The 22368-nt window shown below is 45.7% G+C and overlaps 1 protein-coding gene across 2 annotated transcripts in view; it reads right to left on the minus strand.

Moving 5' to 3' along the window:
* Window positions 1-12411, minus strand: part of DOC2B (double C2 domain beta) — a 1593495-nt gene extending 1581084 nt beyond the window's left edge. Inside the window, exon 1 of one of the 2 annotated variants that reach the window (XM_069757350.1) lies at window positions 11851-12411. In XM_069757350.1, coding sequence (XP_069613451.1) covers window positions 11851-12187 — 337 coding nt within the window. In that variant the 5' untranslated portion in view covers window positions 12188-12411. The remainder of the gene's footprint in view (window positions 1-11850) is intronic. The other variant, XM_069757348.1, reaches the window with a different exon arrangement.
* Between the last annotated feature and the right edge of the window lie 9957 nt (window positions 12412-22368).

Consider the following 22368-nt stretch of genomic DNA (forward strand, 5'->3'; position numbering starts at 1 on the left):
TGTTTATTTGCAATGTGGTTTTGACTTACTCTATTTTTTTGGTAAATAATGATTTTATTATTTTCATTGTTTTGCATCTTCTTGGCAATAATATAAAGAAGACGCGACAGGACAACACTCGGTGGATGCCATATCTGTGTTTAAAATTGAAAAAACCTTTCAGTTAACTACTTGCAGGAGAAAGTTATTGTAGCTGGTGGCCATTTTTAGTACTGTACCAGATTTTTGTTGTATGTGTTTGTTTTTAATGTTAAAATGTCTGCATTTGATATCTCTCCAGTATTTTCTTTTTTATAAGCAAAATACTTATTTTTATATTTTCTGATGTTGGTTCCAGGGGTACACGGGCAGCAGTGGTGTGGTCAGTGGAGTCCTAGTGGAAGGAGTGACCGCAGACAGGCATCGAAGGCCTAAAATAATAACAGATGGCTGTAGGCAATTTTAAATTGGTTCCAGGGGTACACGGGCAGCAGTGGTGTGGTCAGTGGAGGCCTAGTGGAAGGAGTGACCGCAGACAGGCATCGAAGGCCTAAAATAATAACACATGGCTGTAGGCAATTTTAAATTGGTTCCAGGGGTACACGGGCAGCAGTGGTGTGGTCAGTGGAGGCCTAGTGGAAGGAGTGACCGCAGACAGGCATCGAAGGCCTAAAATAATAACACATGGCTGTAGGCAATTTTAAATTGGTTCCAGGGGTACACGGGCAGCAGTGGTGTGGTCAGTGGAGGCCTAGTGGAAGGAGTGACCGCAGACAGGCATCGAAGGCCTAAAATAATAACGCATGGCTGTAGGCAATTTTAAATTGGTTCCAGGGGTACACGGGCAGCAGTGGTGTGGTCAGTGGAGGCCTAGTGGAAGGAGTGACCGCAGACAGGCATCGAAGGCCTAAAATAATAACGCATGGCTGTAGGCAATTTTAAATTGGTTCCAGGGGTACACGGGCAGCAGTGGTGTGGTCAGTGGAGGCCTAGTGGAAGGAGTGACCGCAGACAGGCATCGAAGGCCTAAAATAATAACACATGGCTGTAGGCAATTTTAAATTGGTTCCAGGGGTACACGGGCAGCAGTGGTGTGGTCAGTGGAGGCCTAGTGGAAGGAGTGACCGCAGACAGGCATCGAAGGCCTAAAATAATAACACATGGCTGTAGGCAATTTTAAATTGGTTCCAGGGGTACACGGGCAGCAGTGGTGTGGTCAGTGGAGGCCTAGTGGAAGGAGTGACCGCAGACAGGCATCGAAGGCCTAAAATAATAACGCATGGCTGTAGGCAATTTTAAATTGGTTCCAGGGGTACACGGGCAGCAGTGGTGTGGTCAGTGGAGGCCTAGTGGAAGGAGTGACCGCAGACAGGCATCGAAGGCCTAAAATAATAACGCATTGCTGTAGGCAATTTTAAATTGGTTCCAGGGGTACACGGGCAGCAGTGGTGTGGTCAGTGGAGGCCTAGTGGAAGGAGTGACCGCAGACAGGCATCGAAGGCCTAAAATAATAACACATGGCTGTAGGCAATTCTAAATTGGTTCCAGGGGTACACGGGCAGCAGTGGTGTGGTCAGTGGAGGCCTAGTGGAAGGAGTGACCGCAGACAGGCATCGAAGGCCTAAAATAATAACACATGGCTGTAGGCAATTTTAAATTGGTTCCAGGGGTACACGGGCAGCAGTGGTGTGGTCAGTGGAGGCCTAGTGGAAGGAGTGACCGCAGACAGGCATCGAAGGCCTAAAATAATAACACATGGCTGTAGGCAATTTTAAATTGGTTCCAGGGGTACACGGGCAGCAGTGGTGTGGTCAGTGGAGGCCTAGTGGAAGGAGTCACCGCAGACAGGCATCGAAGGCCTAAAATAATAACACATGGCTGTAGGCAATTTTAAATTGGTTCCAGGGGTACACGGGCAGCAGTGGTGTGGTCAGTGGAGGCCTAGTGGAAGGAGTCACCGCAGACAGGCATCGAAGGCCTAAAATAATAACACATGGCTGTAGGCAATTTTAAATTGGTTACAGGGGTACACGGGCAGCAGTGGTGTGGTCAGTGGAGGCCTAGTGGAAGGAGTGACCACAGACAGGCATCGAAGGCCTAACATAACAAAAATGTCAATACAATGGTATTGTCAGTGGCAGGCATTGAAGGATGTCAGCGCATAGACTAAACATTGGTGGAGCTGTGAGATAATTTTGCAAGTGGTAGAGCACTGTTTGAGCTGGGGTGGGGGGAAACTGTCTTGTGGCCGGCGGTACAGGCCCAGGGCCCCTCATATTACAACGGTGTGTCTGACGTTGGGTGCGCACCACCACCGCCAGAGACACTTTATTGTACTAGGAGGGACCCAGTGGCAGTGCCGTCGACCAAAAGCGGGCTCACCCACCTCTTCAGACAAACTGCACTCTCACGGGTGCTGTCGCCAAGTGTCGATACCACGGCCCCGTGTGGGGAGTTTGGCCATTTAGTGAGGTGTAAACATGTCGTATGCTGGACAATCAGGTGCAGAAAATTACGAGATTGGAAAAGGCATTCAGAATAGTCCACAGGCAAGACCTTTTCATAGGAAAGCTAGGTGTCAGCCGGGCAAGGTGGGGCAAAAGATTTCGAAATCCAGTTGTGGTTCATTTTAATGAAGGTTAGATCATCTACATTTTGGGTAGCCAGACGAGTCCTTTTTTCTGTTAGTATTGAACCTGCAGCACTGAATACTCTTTCTGATAGGACACTAGCTGCCGGGCAAGCAAGCTCTTGCAATGCATATTCTGCCAATTCTGGCCAGGTGTCTAATTTTGATGCCCAGTAATCAAATGGGAATGATGGTTGAGGGAGAACTTCGATAAGGGATGAAAAATAGTTTGTAACCATACTGGACAAATGTTGTCTCCTGTCACTTTGAATTGATGCTGCAGTACCTGTCCTGTCTGCGGTCATAGCAAAATCACTCCACAACCTGGTCAGAAAACCCCTCTGGCCAACGCCACTTCTGATTTCTGCCCCTCTAACTCCTCTGGTCTGCTGGCCCCTGCAGCTCGTGTGAGAACGATCACGGGCGCTGTGTGCAGGGAATGCCAGAAGCAAACTGTCAACAAGAGTTGATTGTTTGGTTGCTAATATTAGTTCCAAGTTCTCATGTGGCATTATATTTTGCAATTTGCCTTTATAGCGAGGATCAAGGAGGCAGGCCAACCAGTAATCGTCATCATTCATCATTTTAGTTATGCGTGTGTCCCTTTTGAGGATACGTAAGGCATAATCCGCCATGTGGGCCAAAGTTCCAGTTCTCAAATCTGCGGTTGTGCTTGGTTGAGGGGCAGTTTCAGGCAAATCCACGTCACTTGTGTCCCTCAAAAAACCAGAACCCGGCCTTGCCGCGCCACCAATTTCCAGTGGCCCCGGAAAAGCTTCCTCATTAAAAATATAATCATCCCCATCATCCTCCTCGTCCTCCTCCTCCTCTTCGCCCGCTACCTCGTCTTGTACACTGCCCTGGCCAGACAATGGCTGACTGTCATCAAGGCTTTCCTCTTCCTCAGCTGCAGACGCCTGATCCTTTATGTGCGTCAAACTTTGCATCAGCAGACGCATTAGGGGGATGCTCATGCTTATTATGGCGTTGTCTGCACTAACCAGCCGTGTGCATTCCTCAAAACACTGAAGGACTTGACACATGTCTTGAATCTTTGACCACTGCACACCTGACAACTCCATGTCTGCCATCCTACTGCCTGCCCGTGTATGTGTATCCTCCCACAAAAACATAACAGCCCGCCTCTGTTCACACAGTCTCTGAAGCATGTGCAGTGTTGAGTTCCACCTTGTTGCAACGTCTATGATTAGGCGATGCTGGGGAAGGTTCAAAGAACGCTGATAGGTCTGCATACGGCTGGAGTGTACGGGCGAACGGCGGATATGTGAGCAAAGTCCACGCACTTTGAGGAGCAGGTCGGATAACCCCGGATAACTTTTCAGGAAGCACTGCACCACCAGGTTTAAGGTGTGAGCCAGGCAAGGAATGTGTTTCAGTTGGGAAAGGGAGATGGCAGCCATGAAATTCCTTCCGTTATCACTCACTACCTTGCCTGCCTCAAGATCTACAGTGCCCAGCCACGACTGCGTTTCTTTCTGCAAGAACTCGGACAGAACTTCCGCGGTGTGTCTGTTGTCGCCCAAACACTTCATAGCCAATACAGCCTGCTGACGTTTGCCAATAGCTGCCCCATAATGGGAGACCTGGTGTGCAACAGTGGCAGCTGCGGATGGAGTGGTTGTGCGACTGCGGTCTGTGGACGAGCTCTCGCTTCTGCAGGAGGACGAAGAGGAGGAGGAGGGGGTGCGAACGGCTACAGCCAATTGTTTCCTAGACCGTGGGCTAGGCAGAACTGTCCCAAACTTGCTGTCCCCTGTGGACCCTGCATCCACCACATTTACCCAGTGTGCCGTGATGGACACGTAACGTCCCTGGCCATGCCTACTGGTCCATGCATCTGTTGTCAGGTGCACCTTTGTGCTCACAGATTGCCTGAGTGCATGGACGATGCGCTCTTTAACATGCTGGTGGAGGGCTGGGATGGCTTTTCTGGAAAAAAAGTGTCGACTGGGTAGCTCGTAGCGTGGTACAGCGTAGTCCATCAGGGCTTTGAAAGCTTCGCTTTCAACTAACCGGTAGGGCATCATCTCTAACGAGATTAGTCTAGCTATGTGTGCGTTCAAACCCTGTGTACGCGGATGCGAGGCTAAGTACTTCCTTTTTCTAACCATAGTCTCATGTAGGGTGAGCTGGACTGGAGAGCTGGAGATCGTGGAACTAGCGGGGGTGCCGGTGGACATGGCAGACTGAGAGACGGTGGGAGATGGTATTGTTGCCACCGGTGCCCTAGATGCAGTGTTTCCTACTACGAAACTGGTGATTCCCTGACCCTGACTGCTTTGGCCTGGCAAAGAAACCTGCACAGATACTGCAGGTGGTGTGGAAAATGGTGGCCCTACACTGCCGGAAGGGATGTTGCGTTGCTGACTAGCTTCATTGGCCGAGGGTGCTACAACCTTAAGGGACGTTTGGTAGTTAGTCCAGGCTTGCAAATGCATGGTGGTTAAATGTCTATGCATGCAACTTGTATTGAGACTTTTCAGATTCTGTCCTCTGCTTAAGGTAGTTGAACATTTTTGACAGATGACTTTGCGCTGATCAATTGGATGTTGTTTAAAAAAATGCCAGACTGCACTCTTTCTAGCATCGGATACCTTTTCAGGCATTGCAGACTGAGCTTTAACCGGATGGCCACGCTGTCCTCCAACAGGTTTTGGCTTTGCCACGCGTTTTGGGCAAGATACGGGCCCGGCAGATGGAACCTGTTGCGATGTTGATGCCTGCTGCGGCCCCTCCTCCTCCGCTTCAGAACTGCTGCCGCCTGCACCCTGTTCCCCCAATGGCTGCCAATCGGGGTCAAGAACTGGGTCATCTATTACCTCTTCTTGTAGCTCGTGTGCAACTTCGTCTGTGTCACCGTGTCGGTCGGTGGTATAGCGTTCGTGATGGGGCAACATAGTCTCATCAGGGTCTGATTCTTGATCAGCACCCTGCGAGGGCAATGTTGTGGTCTGAGTCAAAGGACCAGCATAGTAGTCTGGCTGTGGCTGTGCATCAGTGCACTCCATGTCAGATTCAACTTGTAATGGGCATGGACTGTTAACTGCTTCACTTTCTAAGCCAGGGACGGTATGTGTAAAGAGCTCCATGGAGTAACCCATTGTGTCGCCTGCTGCATTCTTCTCTGTTGTTGTTTTTGCTGAAGAGGACAAGGAAGCGACTTGTCCCTGACCGTGAACATCCACTAACGACGCGCTGCTTTGACATTTACCAGTTTCACGAGAGGAGGCAAAAGAGCTAGAGGCTGAGTCAGCAAGATAAGCCAAAACTTGCTCTTGCTGCTCCGGCTTTAAAAGCGGTTTTCCTACTAACAGAAAAGGGAGCGTTCGAGGCCTTGTGTAGCCAGACGACGAACCTGGCTCCACAGCTCCAGACTTAGGTGCAATATTTTTTTTCCCACGACCAGCTGATGCTCCACCACTACCACTACCCTCATTACCAGCTGACAATGAACGCCCCCGGCCACGACCTCTTCCACCATACTTCCTCATTGTTTTAAAAATGTAAACAAACTAACGGTATTTGTTGCTGTCACACAAATTACACGGTGAGCTATAACTTCAGTATGATTTAGCTACCCCTTTACAGGTGAGTGAGACCACAACGAAAATCAGGCACAATGTTACACACTCTGTTGTTGGTGGCAACAAATGAGAGAGATGCCACACACGCAGGACTGTCACTGAAGCACAAATGTAAATATTAATCTCCCACTGATTTGATTTTTTTTTTTTTTTAAGGGAGACTTTAGGAAAAAAAATAGAATAAAATGATTTTTTCAGGAAGAATTTAGAAACCAAATAAAATAAAATGATTTTTTCAGGGAGAATTTAGAAAACAAATAAAACAAAAAAAGGCTTTCTATGGCCCACTGAGTGAGAGATGACGCACACAGGAGTCAGGAGTGGCACACAAGCCCAGAGGCCAATATTTATCTCCCACTGATTGATGTAGTGATTTTTTCAGGTAGATTTTGGAACCCAAATCAAGCTAAAAAAATAATAGGCTTTCTATGGCCCACAATTGGAGAGAGAGAGAGAGAGATGGCACACCCAGGAGTCAAGACTGGCACACAAGCAGAAAGGGCAATATTAATCTCCCACTGATTTGTTTTTTTTTTTTTTTTTTTTCAGGGAGACTTTAGGAAAAAAAAAATAGAATAAAATGATTTTTTCAGGAAGAATTTAGAAACCAAAGAAAATAAAATGATTTTTTCAGGGAGAATTTAGCAAAACAAATAAAACAAAAAAAGGCTTTCTATGGCCCACTGAGTGAGAGATGACGCACACAGGAGTCAGGAGTGGCACACAAGCCCAGAGGCCAATATTTATCTCCCACTGATTGATGTAGTGATTTTTTCAGGTAGATTTTGGAACCCAAATCAAGCTAAAAAAATAATAGGCTTTCTATGGCCCACAATTGGAGAGAGAGAGATGGCACACCCAGGAGTCAAGACTGGCACACAAGCAGAAAGGGCAATATTAATCTCCCACTGATTTGTTTTTTTTTTTTTTTTTTTTCAGGGAGACTTTAGGAAAAAAAAAATAGAATAAAATGATTTTTTCAGGAAGAATTTAGAAAACAAAGAAAATAAAATGATTTTTTCAGGGAGAATTTAGAAAACAAATAAAACAAAAAAAGGCTTTCTATGGCCCACTGAGTGAGAGATGACGCACACAGGAGTCAGGAGTGGCACACAAGCCCAATATTTATCTCCCACTTTTTTTTTTTTGTTCCAGGGAAAATTTATAAACCCAATAAAAAAATAATAAATAGGCTTTCTATGGCCCACTATCTGAGAGACAGAGAGAGATGGCACGCTTAGGACTGGCACACAAGCCCAAAGGCCAATATTAATCTCCCTTTTTTTTTTAAGGGAGAATTTATAAAACCAAAAAAAAATAAATAAATAGGCTTTCTATGGCCCACTATTTGTGAGAGAGATGGCACGCTCAGGACTGGCACACAAGCCCAGAGGCCAATATTAATCTCCCACTTTTTTTTTTTTTTTCCAGGGAAAATTTATAAACCCAATAAAAAAAAAATAAAAAAAATAAATAGGCTTTCTATGGCCCACTATCTGAGAGAGAGAGATGGCACGCTTAGGACTGGCACACAAGCCCAAAGGCCAATATTAATCTCCCACTGATTGATTTATTGATTTTTTCAGGTAGAATTTAGAACCCAAATAAAGCAAAAAAAAAGGGCTTTCTATGGCCCACTGAGTGAGTGATGATGCACACAGGAGTCAGAAGTGGCACACAAGCCCTGAGGCCAATATTTTTCTCCCACTGATTCATGTAGTGATTTTTTTCAGGTAGATTTTAGAACCCAAATCAAGCAAAAAAATAAATAGGCTTTCTATGGCCCACTGAGAGATGACACAGACAGGGATGGCACTCTAGCAGAAATGTCAATCTTAATCTCCCCTGCAGTAATCTCAGCCAGGTATGGCAGGCAGTAATAAGGAGTGGACTGATGCACAAATTAAATAAAAAGTGTGTACAAACCAAAAAGATAGCTGTGCAGAAAGGAAGGAACAAGAGGATTTGTGCTTTGAAAAAAGCAGTTGGTTTGCACAGCGGCGTACACACAGCAATGCAGCTATCAGGGAGCCTTCTAGGGCAGCCCAATGAGCTACAGCGCTGAGGGGGAAAAAAAAAAAAAAATAGCTTCCACTGTCCCTGCACACCGAAGGTGGTGTTGGGCAGTGGAAATCGCTACAGCACAAGCGGTTTGGTGGTTAATGGACCCTGCCTAACGCTATCCCTGCTTCTGACGAAGCGGCAGCAACCTCTCCCTAAGCTCAGATCAGCAGCAGTAACATGGCGGTCGGCGGGAACTCCCCTTTATAGCCCCTGTGACGCCGCAGACAGCAAGCCAATCACTGCAATGCCCTTCTCTAAGATGGTGGGGACCAGGACCTATGTCATCACGCTGCCCACACTCTGCGTTTACCTTCATTGGCTGAGAAATGGCGCTTTTCGCGTCATTGAAACGCGACTTTGGCGCGAAAGTCGCGTACCGCATGGCCGACCCCGCACAGGGGTCGGATCGGGTTTCATGAAACCCGACTTTGCCAAAAGTCGGCGACTTTTGAAAATGAACGACCCGTTTCGCTCAACCCTACGAGAGATGAGATCTCAGCGCTGAGATCTCATCTCTCGAGATTCCGGCGGCCATTTTCCTGGATTTAGTTCAAGTATGACTGACTTCGGGAAAATGGCCGCCAGAATCTCGGGAGATGAGATTTCAGCGCTGAGATCTCATCTCTCGAGATTCCGGCGGCCATTTTCCCGGAGTTAGTTATACAGGAACGCATGGACGAACTGCCGGGGGGGCTCTGTTCTTTCACAAAATGTCGCCAGAGCCCCCCGCAGCCCCAGAGACAGCCCTGCAGCCCCCGAGACAGCCCTGCAGCCCCGGAGACAGCCCTGCAGCACAGGAGCCCCCCTGCAGCACAGGAGCCCCCCTGCAGACCCCCTCATCCCAGCCTGCAGCAATGCTCCACTCCTGCCTCCAGCACCGACCCTGGGACCCTGATCCGCTGCAGCCACAACCCCTGGTGAGTAATAAGACGCATGGATTATAAGACGCCCCACCAATTTATTAAAAAAAAAATTCCTATTTTTCTCCTCAAAATTTGGGGTGCGTCTTATAATCCGGAGCGTCTTACAAAGCCAAAAATACGGTACTTCAAAAATATCGCAAATGCTAAATCTTTAACTCTGCATTTAACTATGCTTAGTACATAAGCTCTCATGGTCAATTATTATTTGACACGGGGGAGACGGCACATCAAATAAATCAAGGTGGCTGTAAAATTAGGTAATTCCAAGGAGATTATTCAGGATCTTGCAAAAATGTGTAATCTATCATAATTCTGATCATGAATACCCATCCAATATATAAGACACAAGTGCCAACAAAATAGGAAAATATCTGCGCTCTCTTCAAGGAAATGCCGTCAACTAACAAATTCAAATATCCAGTCAGAAACCAAACCAATGTTAGCTCGCGATATGAAAGTAGATGACTTCCAGTTTGATCTTCTATTCTTGCACCAATAGTATTATTTTTACATGGGATACATATGGTCAAACTCTCAGAACAAGGAGTGGACCATACTACAAGCACGTTACATGTATGATGGATTTCCTTAGCAGTTACATGTGGGCAGTGTTGACAACATGATTCCGACAAGTTATTATGCTAAACCGGGATTAACCTAGTGGACAAGTAGAAAATTATTAGACTGAACTGACTGTTTACCTGGCATGTAAAAGAATAGAAAAAATTTATTTCGAAACTGCAGAGAAAGTGCAGAGATTCTCTTCTCAAAAGATAATGATAAATGAAATTGAAAAAGAAAATATATGTCCTTTCATCTCCAAGCTGTAGATGTGGCTCAGCTGTTTGGAGCCTGCAGGTAATAACAGATCCATGAGTTGCAAATACAAATTGCACTTTCTACATAGACCATCTAGGGTAATCATGGGTGATATCATGTAGAAAAAAATGCAATCAGACATTTCCTAAAGTGTTCTCGTGGATGCTATTTATTGACACAGGATGCATGCGGTTACAAAGACAAGTAATCCACTTTTGGGATTACATAGTTAAATGCTAGGAATTGAGCTAATATAACATATGCAAGTTCTAATATTGTGCCAAAAATAAGCCAAATTCTAGCCAATTCTAGCTCTCATCCTATGAAACATCAAAAGTGCTTAATATTTGTAGTAATGCCTTCCATCCTACAAAACCATCATTCATCTTTTTCCTGTATAATATCTATTAAGATGTATTTAGTCTTAAGCATGTGTGATTTCCAAAGGGTAGAGCAGGAAGCCTCCAGAGATTAATTACATTATAGGTCTGGAGATCCCCTACATGACTGGATCTTTCAATGAGACATATATTCTGGCCTAACCAATATTCAGTAGGCTTACAGGACAGTTTCTCATGATCCCCAGGGAACTGTGTTAAAATGAAAAAGCCCTTCTGAAAATGGACCTGAAATGAGATGTTAAGGTCCCAGAAATGCACATAGATGATCAAGGTATACAAGAATATACATGAAGGCTTATATAGGGCCTTGTTTTTAATCATGGCAAAATAATTATCAGTGTAGAAAAAGTATATCACCAAGAAATCTATATCTTAGGAAACAATCCCATATTAGCTCATGACTTTATCATCCTCGGTACACAATGTATCATTTGTATGATCCTTCAGGAAAAGTTGTTTTTTTGTATGTTTGTTGATGAGATACTAGACACATTATTCCATTCCAATTCTACCATTGATGACAGTCATCAATATAACCAATCATGCATATCCATAGCCGTCCAAACATAAATAATACTGTGCAATTCTCCTGTGCCAGGAGAATCCTCAGAAATGATTTTCTGCCTGTGATTCTACTACTTCATACAATCTCTTTCACTGACTCTTAACCAAGGGATCTGTTGGAATTGTATTCAACAGTTGATGACATCAAAATCTTGCCCTACTCCCTTAACAATACACAGCGGATCCTGCTCGATATCAAGAGCTCAACTGTTTTGAAAGACCTAGGCTGGCTCCGTTAGCTGATCAGCTGTGTCAAAGCAAATGCAATTGACAGTGAATGAAAATCCCCACTCAGCCTGGCAAAATAAAAAGCATCCTTCTCATTAAGTCGGCATTGTGCACTGTGCGTAGTACGAGAAAGCAACTGGTGGCTTCACACACAAGCTATTCTCTTCTTAAAATGATTCCTACAAGACCAGTACATAAATTCACCAAAATGAACATATTCCTTAACCACGTTTCCATTACTGAACCATCAAAACCAAAATTACTTACCTGGAAATGTAGTCACTTGTCTATAAAATGTAAAACATCAAGTACCGGATAACCAGACCCAAATACATATATGTCTTACTATTGATTATGTGCAAGTTTAATTAAAGTGGTATTCTTATTGGATAACTGTTTCTTACTCAGATCACATATGTAAGATTTCATACCGGGCACAAATGGCTATAAAGAACTAATACTACTACTACTGCCACTACCTAGTAAATGGACCAGCTTTAGAAGGTACAATATCACCTGTTGGCATGAATACTCAACAAGTTATCACTCTTTACCTCTGCAAGGCACGATCCCTCACGTGACATGGACATGGTCACACCTATCAATCAACACAGTAAGGAAGTATCCATGCAACTTACTGCAGTCATCTGAATCATATCCATCCAGGTCCACTTCCTCCTCCTGTTTAGAAGGCAGTGTGGTAGTAGTTGTGGTTGTAGAAGCAGCTCCATATGCCCCAAATAGTTTGTCCACATCTTCCTCTTCCTCTTTAGAACTTTCCGACGGACTAACAGATGGTTGGCTGACGTTAGATTTTAGGGAGTTACTACGGGTCACGGTGGTTGGGATACCACGAGGAAAACGGGGGAAATAGTCTGAAATTTGTTTGATCGGCTTGATGGGACCTGGACACACATCAATGGCCATATGCTCCTGGATGCTTATGGTCATTTTCTCTCCTTTTCGGAGTGTCATGCATGCGATTCTGTTCCAAAACCCAAACCAGAGAATGGATTGAAGAAAGAGAGTGGTTTATTGAAGTTCAACTACATAAAGAAGCAAATATTTCCCTTGGAAAAGAAGGTCAAAGATCCTCCTGCAGGCTATGTTGTTGTCTCTTGGACTTTCAGACACCTTTTACATAGTGCCTGTAGCTTCCTGCAGCCACAAACGATCCTTATCCTCCCAGTGACTGCTATGCCTAAGCGTGAGGCAGAGACAAGCTGACAGGCAGGAGGGGGTGTGTATAGGGTGATGTCACTTGTTAGCAACCAAGCAAAATACAGGAAGCAAAGGAATGAGGGATGGATCAGGTGCATTCGGCAGCTTTGTACCTTTCAGCCTGCCAGCATCATGATTAGGCTTGGTCAAAATTAGGGACTTCAGAACAAAAGGACATTTCTTGATTCTTGAACAGGTGAACGACAGAAATAACTGCGAATGCTGCAAGGTTTCCTATTGCTGTCTTAGCTTTTCCTGAACAGCTATTGCAGCCCAGAGGATCAGTTCTTCACCAACACATAGGGTTAATACTACACTGTAGGCGCTGCATCCAACTTTCATGCACAGCATGATAATCATTCTCAATTCGGCTAAATTGAAAAAAAAATACAGATGTGAGAGCGAAATGTTAGCATCAAATTTGTACGTTCTTTTTAATTAGCACAACACTTACACGTTAGTTGCAAATAGATAGTTATTAAAAGCAGCGTTAATTACATGCACCCTCAAGTCAATGTGAATATGTTCTGATGCTGATGTAGGTACCATGATGTAGGGTGGCAGGTTGTATACTACATCTGACATGAGGCTTTATCTACTGTTGTTATTAAACAGTATTCAGGCAATTTCATGTGAATAACCATGTTACCTGGAATTCTTAAGTATTTGGTTAGACACAACTAAGCTTTTGGGAAAGTGATATTTAATGAGATTTTTTAAAAAAGCAAACAAAAAAACACCACAACAAATTATTGATTATGCTCTATAAGACTTTTCTTAGGCTACATTCGCACTTCCATATTTTTGGTCTGAGTTCAGTCCCCAGAAAAAAGCAAACATCCTCGGACCAATGTTATTCAGTAGAGCTGTTCGGATTACCTTTTTTAACATGGACCCAATGTCAGCGTGAAAAGAATCACAGCGTGCTCTGATCTCTTCCAGATTTTAGCTGAGACTTGCCTATTCAAGTCTATGGGTGTGCAACAAAAAATCATATCTGATGCAGACAAACTGTATAGCATCCATGGACACCTTGGTATTAGATGGTACAGATGGTGATACAGTTGAAAAATTGTCTTTTCTCTTGATGAAAATCGCTTCTGTTGAACTGAAATTAGTATCTATATTATGCAAATTGCCTCTTCTGAGAAAAAGAGGACTTAAACTCTATAGCACCACCTGTTGGAAGTAGCGATCCTACAAGTCACAATCAACTCTTTAACGAGTCGTGCAATATGACTTAAGATTAAAGCCAAATCAGTATCTCAATTTGCGAATTGAGATACTGATTTGGCTTTAATCCTAAGTCATATTGCATGACTCGTTAAAGAGTTGATTGTGACTTGTAGGATCGCTACTTCCAACAGGTGGCGCTGTAGAGTTTAAGTCATCTTTTTCTCAGAAGAGGCAATTTACATATTTAATTTCCCAGACCGAAACACGAAACCCAATGCGAGTCAATGGGGAAGCATAGTCGGCAGTGAGTGGAGGCCAGGAAAACACCTACAGTGCCCATTTTAATGGCCAAAACATCCATTCTTGGTACTGAAACTTGTCAATCTTAATTTACCTCATAATAATAGTTAGGCATTGGACATTGGGGGTAATTTAGCAAAATTTGTGGGGGGTATGGCTTGGTCAAGTATTTAGTGGGGCCAGGAAACGTGGACCACATCACGGCAGTGGAGCAGGGAGAGGTAAGTATTTCAACTTTGCAAGTGCTGTGATCCAGAGCAAGCATGGGGGGGCCCATTCATTCGCATTGCCACTGGCACAGGGCCCCTCAAAGTACGGAGGTGTGTTTACACAGCGGGAGCGCCTCCCACCAGCAGCGACACTTTTGTGTACTATGAGGGGCCCTGTGCCAGTGGCAATGCGAACGAGTGGGCCCCCCCACCTGATGAAGGAACCTGCAATTTCATCTGCACCTTCCTATTTGTCCCCGCGTAAGGTGGTATAGTATGCGGGAAGGGGAACCTCACTTTCAGCAGGGTCAGAATCTGGCTGTGTAGTGTGCAAGGGGAATGTAGCGGTCTGGGTCAATGTACCAGCAGTGTCATCTAGCACTGGCTGGGCAATGGGCAGGATGAGGAGGAAACGCAGATCTAGGCCCAAATAATAAAGTGGGCTAAATGCATTTCAAAATTGGTAACAGGACTAACCAGGTGGCATTGCTTTGTTCAGTGGAGGACAACTGTAATGAGAGGCTGACACAGAGAGTAGGCCCAAATCAGTAAGTAGTCTAAATGCAGTTCAAAATTGGCAACAGTAGTAAACAGGCGGCACAGCTTTGTTCAGTGGAGGAGAACAGCAAGGAGCGGCAGACACCGTTAGTAGGCCCCAACCCAACTAGTAGGCCAAATGAAGTGTAACATTAACAACTACTTAACAAGAGCCTGAAAATGGAAGTTCAGGACAGGAAACAAGGAGAACAGCAAGGAGCAGCAGACACCGTTAGTAGGCCCCAACCCAACTTGTAGGCCAAATGCAGTGTAATATTAACAACTACTTAACGAGAGCCTGAAAATGGAAGTTCAGGACAGGAAACCAGGAGAACAGCAAGGAGCGGCAGACACCGTTAGTAGGCCCCAACCCAATTAGTAGGCCAAATGCAGTTGTTCCATTTAACAACTATTTAACAAGAGCCTGAAGATAGAAGCTCAGGAAAGGCAACCAGGAGAACACCTTGGAGCGGCAGACACTGTTAGTAGGCCCCAACCAAACTAGTAGCCCCACTGCAGTTTTAAAATTCCGATAGGCTGAAAACCTGATAATTGCAGGTCATTTTTTTAAAGAGGACAGCTGCATTGAGTGGCGCAGCCAGACACTGCTAGTAGGCCTTACACTACAAAGTTAGCTCGACGCAGGTTTAAAAAAGGTTACATGGGTACACGGTCTGCATTGGTGTGCTCAGTAAAGGACAATTGGAAGGAGGGACCGCAGAAAGACTTAGTAGGCCTAAAATAAAAAAGTAGGCTCTATGCACTTTTAAATAGGTTCCAGGGGTACACAGGCAGCATTGGTGTGGTCAGCCGAGGACTATTGGAAGGAGGGACCGCAGACAGACTTAGTAGGCCTAAAATAACAAAATAGGCTCTATGCACTTTTAAATAGGTTCCAGGGGTACACACGCAGCATTGGTGTGGTCAGTGGAGGACTATTGGAAGGAGGGACCGCAGAAAGACTTAGTAGGCCTAAAATAACAAAATAGGCTCTGTGCTGCTTCGATTATGTGGCAATCTGGAGAACACCTTGGAGCGGGAGACACCGTCTCTACAACCCAGACCCAACTTGTGGGCCTAATGCAGTGTTGTTTCAACAACTACTTAACAAGAGCTTCAAGATAGAAGCCAGGGAGAGGGAACCAGGAGAACACCTTGGAGCGGGAGACACCGTCTCTAGAACCCAGACCCAACATGTAGGCCAAATGCAGTGTTGTTTCAACAACTACTTAACAAGAGCTTCAAAATAGAAGCTAGGGAGAGGCAACCAGGAGAACACCTTGGAGCGGCAGACACCGTCTCTACAACCCAGACCCAACCTGTAGGCCTAATGCAGTATTGTTTCAACAACTACTTAACAAGAGCTTCAAGATAGAAGCGAGGGAGAGGCAACATAGAGAACACCTTGGAGCGGAAGACTCAGTTTGTAGACCACAACGAAACTTGTGGCCCCAATGCAGTTTTATAATTCCGACAGGCTGAAAACCAGACAATTGTTTTTTTTTTGTTTGTTTGTTTTTAGAGGAGGACAGCTGTATTAAATGGCGCAGACAGACACTGCTAGTAGGCCTTACACCACAAAGTTGGCTCACTGCAGGTTGAAAAAAGGTTACATGAGTACACGGTCGGCATTGGTGTGCTCAGCGGAGGACAATTGGAAGGAGGGACCGCAGACAGACTTAGTAGGCCTAAAATTTTAAAAAATAGGCTCAAAGCAGTTTGAATTATCTTGCAGTGGTACACAGGCAGCATTGGTGTGGTCAGCGGAGGACAATTTGAAGGAGGGACCGCAGACAGACTTAGTAGGCCTAAAATTAAAAAAAATAGGCTCAAAGCACCTTCAATTATGTGGCAGGGGTACACAGGCAGCATTGGTGTGGTCAGCGGAGGACGATTGGAAGGAGTGTCTGACACAGTTAGTACTCCCAAAAAAGAAATAGATGTTAATGTCTCGCAAAACAACAAAACCAAAAAAAAAAAGGGTGGCATACTTAGGTACAGGGGTGGGCTCCTCTGCTGAGTTTCGACATAGCAATTTGGCGCTAAGTATTTACTGGTGTCAATATAGGACACTGACCCTGACTATTTTAACTAGCATCATAAATGTCAACAAATTGGTTTCGTCAGTGCCAGGCATTGAAGGATGTCAGCGCAAAGACTAAACATTGGTGGAGCTGTGAGAGATAATTTTGCAAGTGGTAGAGCACTGTTTGAGCTGGGGGGAAACTCTCTTGTGGCCGGCGGTACAGGCCGAGGGCCCCTCATGTTACAATGTGTCTGACGTTGGGTGCGCGCCACCACCGCCAGAAACACTTTATTGTACTATGAGGGACCCAGTTGCAGTGCCGTCGACCAAAAGCGGGCACACCCACCTCTTCAGACAAACGGCACTCTCACGGGTGCTTGCGCCAAGTGACGAGACCACGGCCCCGTGGGGGGAGTTAGCCCATTTAGGGAGGTGTAAACATGTATGCTGGACAAACAGCTGCTGCAAATTAAGAGATTGGAACAGTCAGTAAGACCAGTCCACAAGCAAGACCTTTTTATAGGAAAGCTAGGTGTCAGCCGGGAAAGGTGGGGCAAAATAATTCGAATTCCATGAGTGGTTCATTTTAATGAAGGTTAGATCATCAACATGTTGGGTAGCCAGATGAGTCCTTTTTTCGGTCAATATTGAACCAGCAGCACTGAATACTCTTTCTGATAGCACACTAGCTGCTGGGCAAGCAAGCTCCTGCAATGCATATTCTGCCAATTCAGGCCAGGTGTCTATTTTGGATGCCCAGTAATCAAATGGGAATGACGGTTGAGGGAGAACATCGATAAGGGATGAAAAATAGTTAGTAACCATACTGGACAAATGTTGTCTCCTGTCACTTTGAATTGATGCTGCAGTACCTGTCCTGTCTGCGGTCATTGCAGAATCACTCCACAACCTGGTCAGAAAACCCCTCTGTCCAACGCCACTTCTGATTTGTGCACCTCTAACACCTCTGCCCTGTTACCCCTGCAGCTCGTGTGAAAACCATCACCGGCACTGTGTGCTGGGAATGCCTGAATCAAATGGTCTACAAGAGTTGCTTGTTTGGTTGCTAATATTTGTTCGAGGTTCTCATGTGGCATGATATTTTGCAATTTGCCTTTATAGCGAGGATCAAGGAGGCTGGCCAACCAGTAATCGTCATCGGTCATCATTTTAATAATGCGTGTGTCCCTTTTGAGGATACGTAAGGCATAATCCGCCATGTGGGCCAAAGTTCCAGTTGTCAAATCTGCGCTTGTGCTGGGTTGAGGGGCAGTTTCTGGCAAATCTATGTCACTTGTCTCCCTCAAAAAGCCAGAACCCGACCTTGCAACGCCACCAGTTTCTATTGGCCCCGGAGAAGCTTCCTCATTCAAAAAATACTCATCCCCATTATCCTCCTCGTCGTCCTCCTCTTCGCCCACTACCTCGTCCTGTAGACTGCCCTGACCAGACAATGGCTGACTGTCACCAAGGCTTCCCACTTCCTCGGCTGCAGATGCTTGCTTCTTTATGTGTGTCAAACTTTGCATCAGCAGACGCATTAGGGGGATGCTCATGCTTATTATGGCGTTGTCTGCACTAACCAGCCATGTGCATTCCTTAAAACACTGAAGGACTTGACACAGGTATTGCACCTTCGACCACTGCACACCTGACAACTCCAAGTCTGCCATCCAACTGCCTGCCCGTGTATGTGTATCCTCCCACAAATACATAACAGCACGTCTCTGTTCGCACAGTCTCTGAAGCATGTGTAGTGTGGAATTCCACCTTGTTGCAACGTCGATGATTAGGCGATGCTGTGGAAGGTTCAAAGACCGCTGATGGTTCTGCATACGGCTGGAGTGCACGGGCGAACGGTGGATATGCAAGCAAAGTCTGCGCACTTTGAGGAGCAGGTCGGGTAACCCCGGATTACTTTTCAGGAAGCACTGCACCACCAGGTTTAAGGTGTGAGCCAGGCAAGGAATGTGTTTCAGTTGTGAAAGGGCTATGGCTCCCATAAAATTCCTTCCGTTATCACTCACTACCTTGCCTGCCTCAAGATGTACAGTGCCCAGCCATGACTGAGTTTCTTGCTGCAAGAACTCGGACAGAACTTCCGCGGTGTGTCTGTTGTCGCCCAAACACTTCATTGCCAATACAGCCTGCTGACGCTTGCCACTAGCTGTCCCATAATGGGACACCTCATGTGCAACAGTGGCAGCTGCGGATGGAGTGCTCGTGCGACTGCGGTCTGTGGATGGGCTCTCGCTTCTGCAGGAGGACGAGGAGGAGGTGGGGCAAACGCCTACAGCCAACTGTTTCCTAGACCGTGGGCTAGGCAGAACTGTCCCAATATTGCTGTCCCCTGTGGACCCTGCATCCAGCACATTAACCCAGTGTGCTATGATGGACACATAATGTCCCTGGCTATGCCTACTGGTCCATGCATCTGTTGTCAGGTGCATCTTTGTACTCACAGATTGCCTGAGTGCATGGATGATGCGGTCTTTTACATGCTGGTGGAGGGCTGGGATGACTTTTCTCGAAAAGAAGTGTCGACTGGGTAGCTCGTAGCGTGGTATAGCGTAGTCCATCAGGGCTTTGAAAGCTTCGCTTTCAACTAACCGGTAGGGCATCATCTCTAATGAGATTAGTCTAGCAATGTGGGCGTTCCATCCCTGTGTACGCAAATGCGAGGATGAGTACTTCCTTTTCCTAACGAGAGTCTCATGTAGGGTGAGCTGGACTGGAGAGCTGCAGATCGTGGAACTAACGGGGGTGCCGGTGGACATGGCAGACTGAGAGAGGGTTGGAGATGGTATTCTTGCTGGTGCCCTACATGCAGTGTTTCCTACCACGAACCTGGTGATTTCCTGACTGCTTTGGCCTGGCGACGAAACCTGCACATTTACTGCCGGTGGTGCGGGGAATGATGGGCTTACAGTGAGGGAAGGGATGTAGCGTTGCTGACTAGCTTCATTGGCTGAGGGTGCTACAACCTTAAGGGACGTTTGGTAGTTAGTCCAGGCTTGCAAATGCATGGTGGTTAAATGTCTACGCATGCAACTTGTATCTAGACTTTTCAGATTCTGACCTCTGCTTAAGGTAGTTGAACATTTTTGACAGATGACTTTGCGCTGATCATTTGGATGTTGTTTAAAAAAATGCCAGACTGCACTCTTTCTACTATCGGATACCTTTTCAGGCATTGCAGACTGAGCTTTTTTAACCGGATGGCCACGCTGTCCTACAACTGGTTTTGGTTTTGCCACACGTTTTTGGCCAGATACGGGCCTGGCAGATGGAACCTGTTGCAATGTTGATGCCTGCTGCGGCTCCTCCTCCTCCGCTCCAGAGCTACTGCCGCCTGCACCCTGTTCCCCCAATGGCTGCCAATCGGGGTCAACAACTTTGGTCATCTATGACCTCTTCTTCTATCTCGTGTGCAACTTCGTCTGTGTCACCGTGTAAGCTGGTGGTATAGCGTTCGTGACAGGGCACCATAGTCTCATCAGGGTCAGATTCTGGATCAGTACACTGCGAGGGCAATGTTCTGGTCTGAGTCAAAGGAACCGCATAGTAATCTGGCTGTGGCTGTGCATCTGTTCACTCCATGTCCGATTCAACTTGTAATGGGCATGGCCTGTTAACTCTTTCACTTTCTAACCAAGGAACGGTATGTGTAAAGAGCTCCATGGAGTAACCCGTTGTGTCGCCTGACGCATCCTTCTCTGTTGTTCTTGGTGAAGAAGACAAGGAAGCGACTTGTCCCTGACCGTGAACATCCACTAACGATGCACTGCTTTTACATTTAGCAGTTTCAGAAGAGGAGGGGAAAGAGCTAGAGGCAGAGTCAGCAAGGAGAGCCAAAACTTGTTCTTGCTGCTCCAGCTTTAAAAGCGGTTTTCCTACTCCCAGAAAAGGCAGCGTTCGAGGCCTTGTGTAGCCAGACGACGAAGCTGGCTCAACAACTCGAGACTTAGGTGCTATATTGCTTTTCCCACGACCACCTGATGCTCCACCACCACTACCATCATTACCAGTTGGCAATGACGGCCACGACCTCTTCCACCAGACTTCCTCATTGTTTGAAAAAACGTAACCAAACTAATGGTATTTGTTACTATAAAACCAGTTACAAGATGAACTCAAACTTGTGTTGGATTTATATATCCCTTTATAGGTGGGTGAGACTGCAAGGAAAATCAGGCCCAATGTATAACAGTACACAGCTTCAGTGGCAGACAGATATGCCACTAACAGGACTGACGCAGATGCACACACTACCAATAAAAATCTCCCCCTTTTTATTTTTTCAGGGAGAATATTGAAGAAATGTGGCCCACTCTTATACAGTATATGTTCTGTGGCATAAAATGAAAGACAGATGCCACACACAGGACTGGCCCTGAGGCAGAAATGCCAATCTTACTCTCCCACTATTTTATTTTTTTCCTGGGAGAATTGTCAAAAAATCTGGCCCAGTGTTACACACTAGGTTTTCTGTGGCACAAAATGAGAGACAGATGCCACACACAGGACTGGCACAGAGGCAGAATGGCCAATCTTAATCTCCCACTATTTTTTTTTCTAGGAGAATTGTCAAAAAATCTGGCCCAGTGTTACACACTAGGTTTTCTGTGGCACAAAATGAGAGACAGATGCCACACACAGGACTGGCACTGAGGCAGAAATGCCAATCTTAATCTCCCACTTGTTTTACTTTATTATGGGAAAATTGTCAAGAAATCAGGCCCAGTGTTACACACTAGGTTTTCTGTGGCACAAAATGAGAGACAGAAGCCACACACAGGACTGGCACTGAGGCAGAATTGCCAATCTTAATCTCCCACTATTTTTTTTTCCTGGGAGAATTGTCAAAAAATCTGGCCCATAGTTACACACTAGGTTTTATGTGGCAGAAAATGAGAAACAGATGGCACACACAGGACTGGCACTGAGGCAGAAATGCCAATCTTAATCTCCCACTATTTTTTTTTATTTATGGGAGAATTGGCAAGAAATCAGGCCCACTGTTAGTCTGTATGTTTTCTGTGCCAGAAAATGAGACACATATGCCACACACAGGACTGCCACTGATGCAGATTTGTCAATTTTAATTTTAATGGGCCACTGTATTAGAGTATATTTTCTGTGGCAGAAAGTGGCTTGAAGAGATATAACGAAAAAAAAAAAGAAAAAAAAGGGACTGTCCTACAATTACTATCTCGCTGCAGTAATCTCAGCAAAGTATGGCAGGCAGCAATAACAAGGAGTGGACTGCTGCACAAAAAAGTCAAAAGTGTGGACAAACAAACAAGATAGCTGTGCAGAAAGGAAGGAGCAACAGGATTTGTGCTTTGAAAAAAGCAGTTGGTTTGCGCAGCGGCGTACAAACAGCAATGCAGCTATCAGGGAGCCTTCTAGGGCAGCCCAATGAGCTACAGCGCTGAGGAAAAAAAATGTAGCCTCCACTGTCCATGCAAACAAAAGGTGGTGTTGGACAGTGGAAATCGCTACAGCACAAGCGGTTTGGGGGTTAATGTACCCTGCCTAACGCTATCCCTGCTTCTGACGAAGCGGCAGCAACCTCTCCCTATGCTCAGATCAGCAGCAGTAAGATGGTGGTTGGCGTGCACGCCCCTCTATAGCCCCTGTGATGCCGCAGAAAGCAAGCCAATCACTGTAATGCCCTTCTCTAA

The sequence above is a fragment of the Ranitomeya imitator genome, chromosome 3 (genome assembly GCF_032444005.1).
Source record: "Ranitomeya imitator isolate aRanImi1 chromosome 3, aRanImi1.pri, whole genome shotgun sequence".
NCBI classification, from domain to species: Eukaryota; Metazoa; Chordata; class Amphibia; order Anura; family Dendrobatidae; genus Ranitomeya; species Ranitomeya imitator.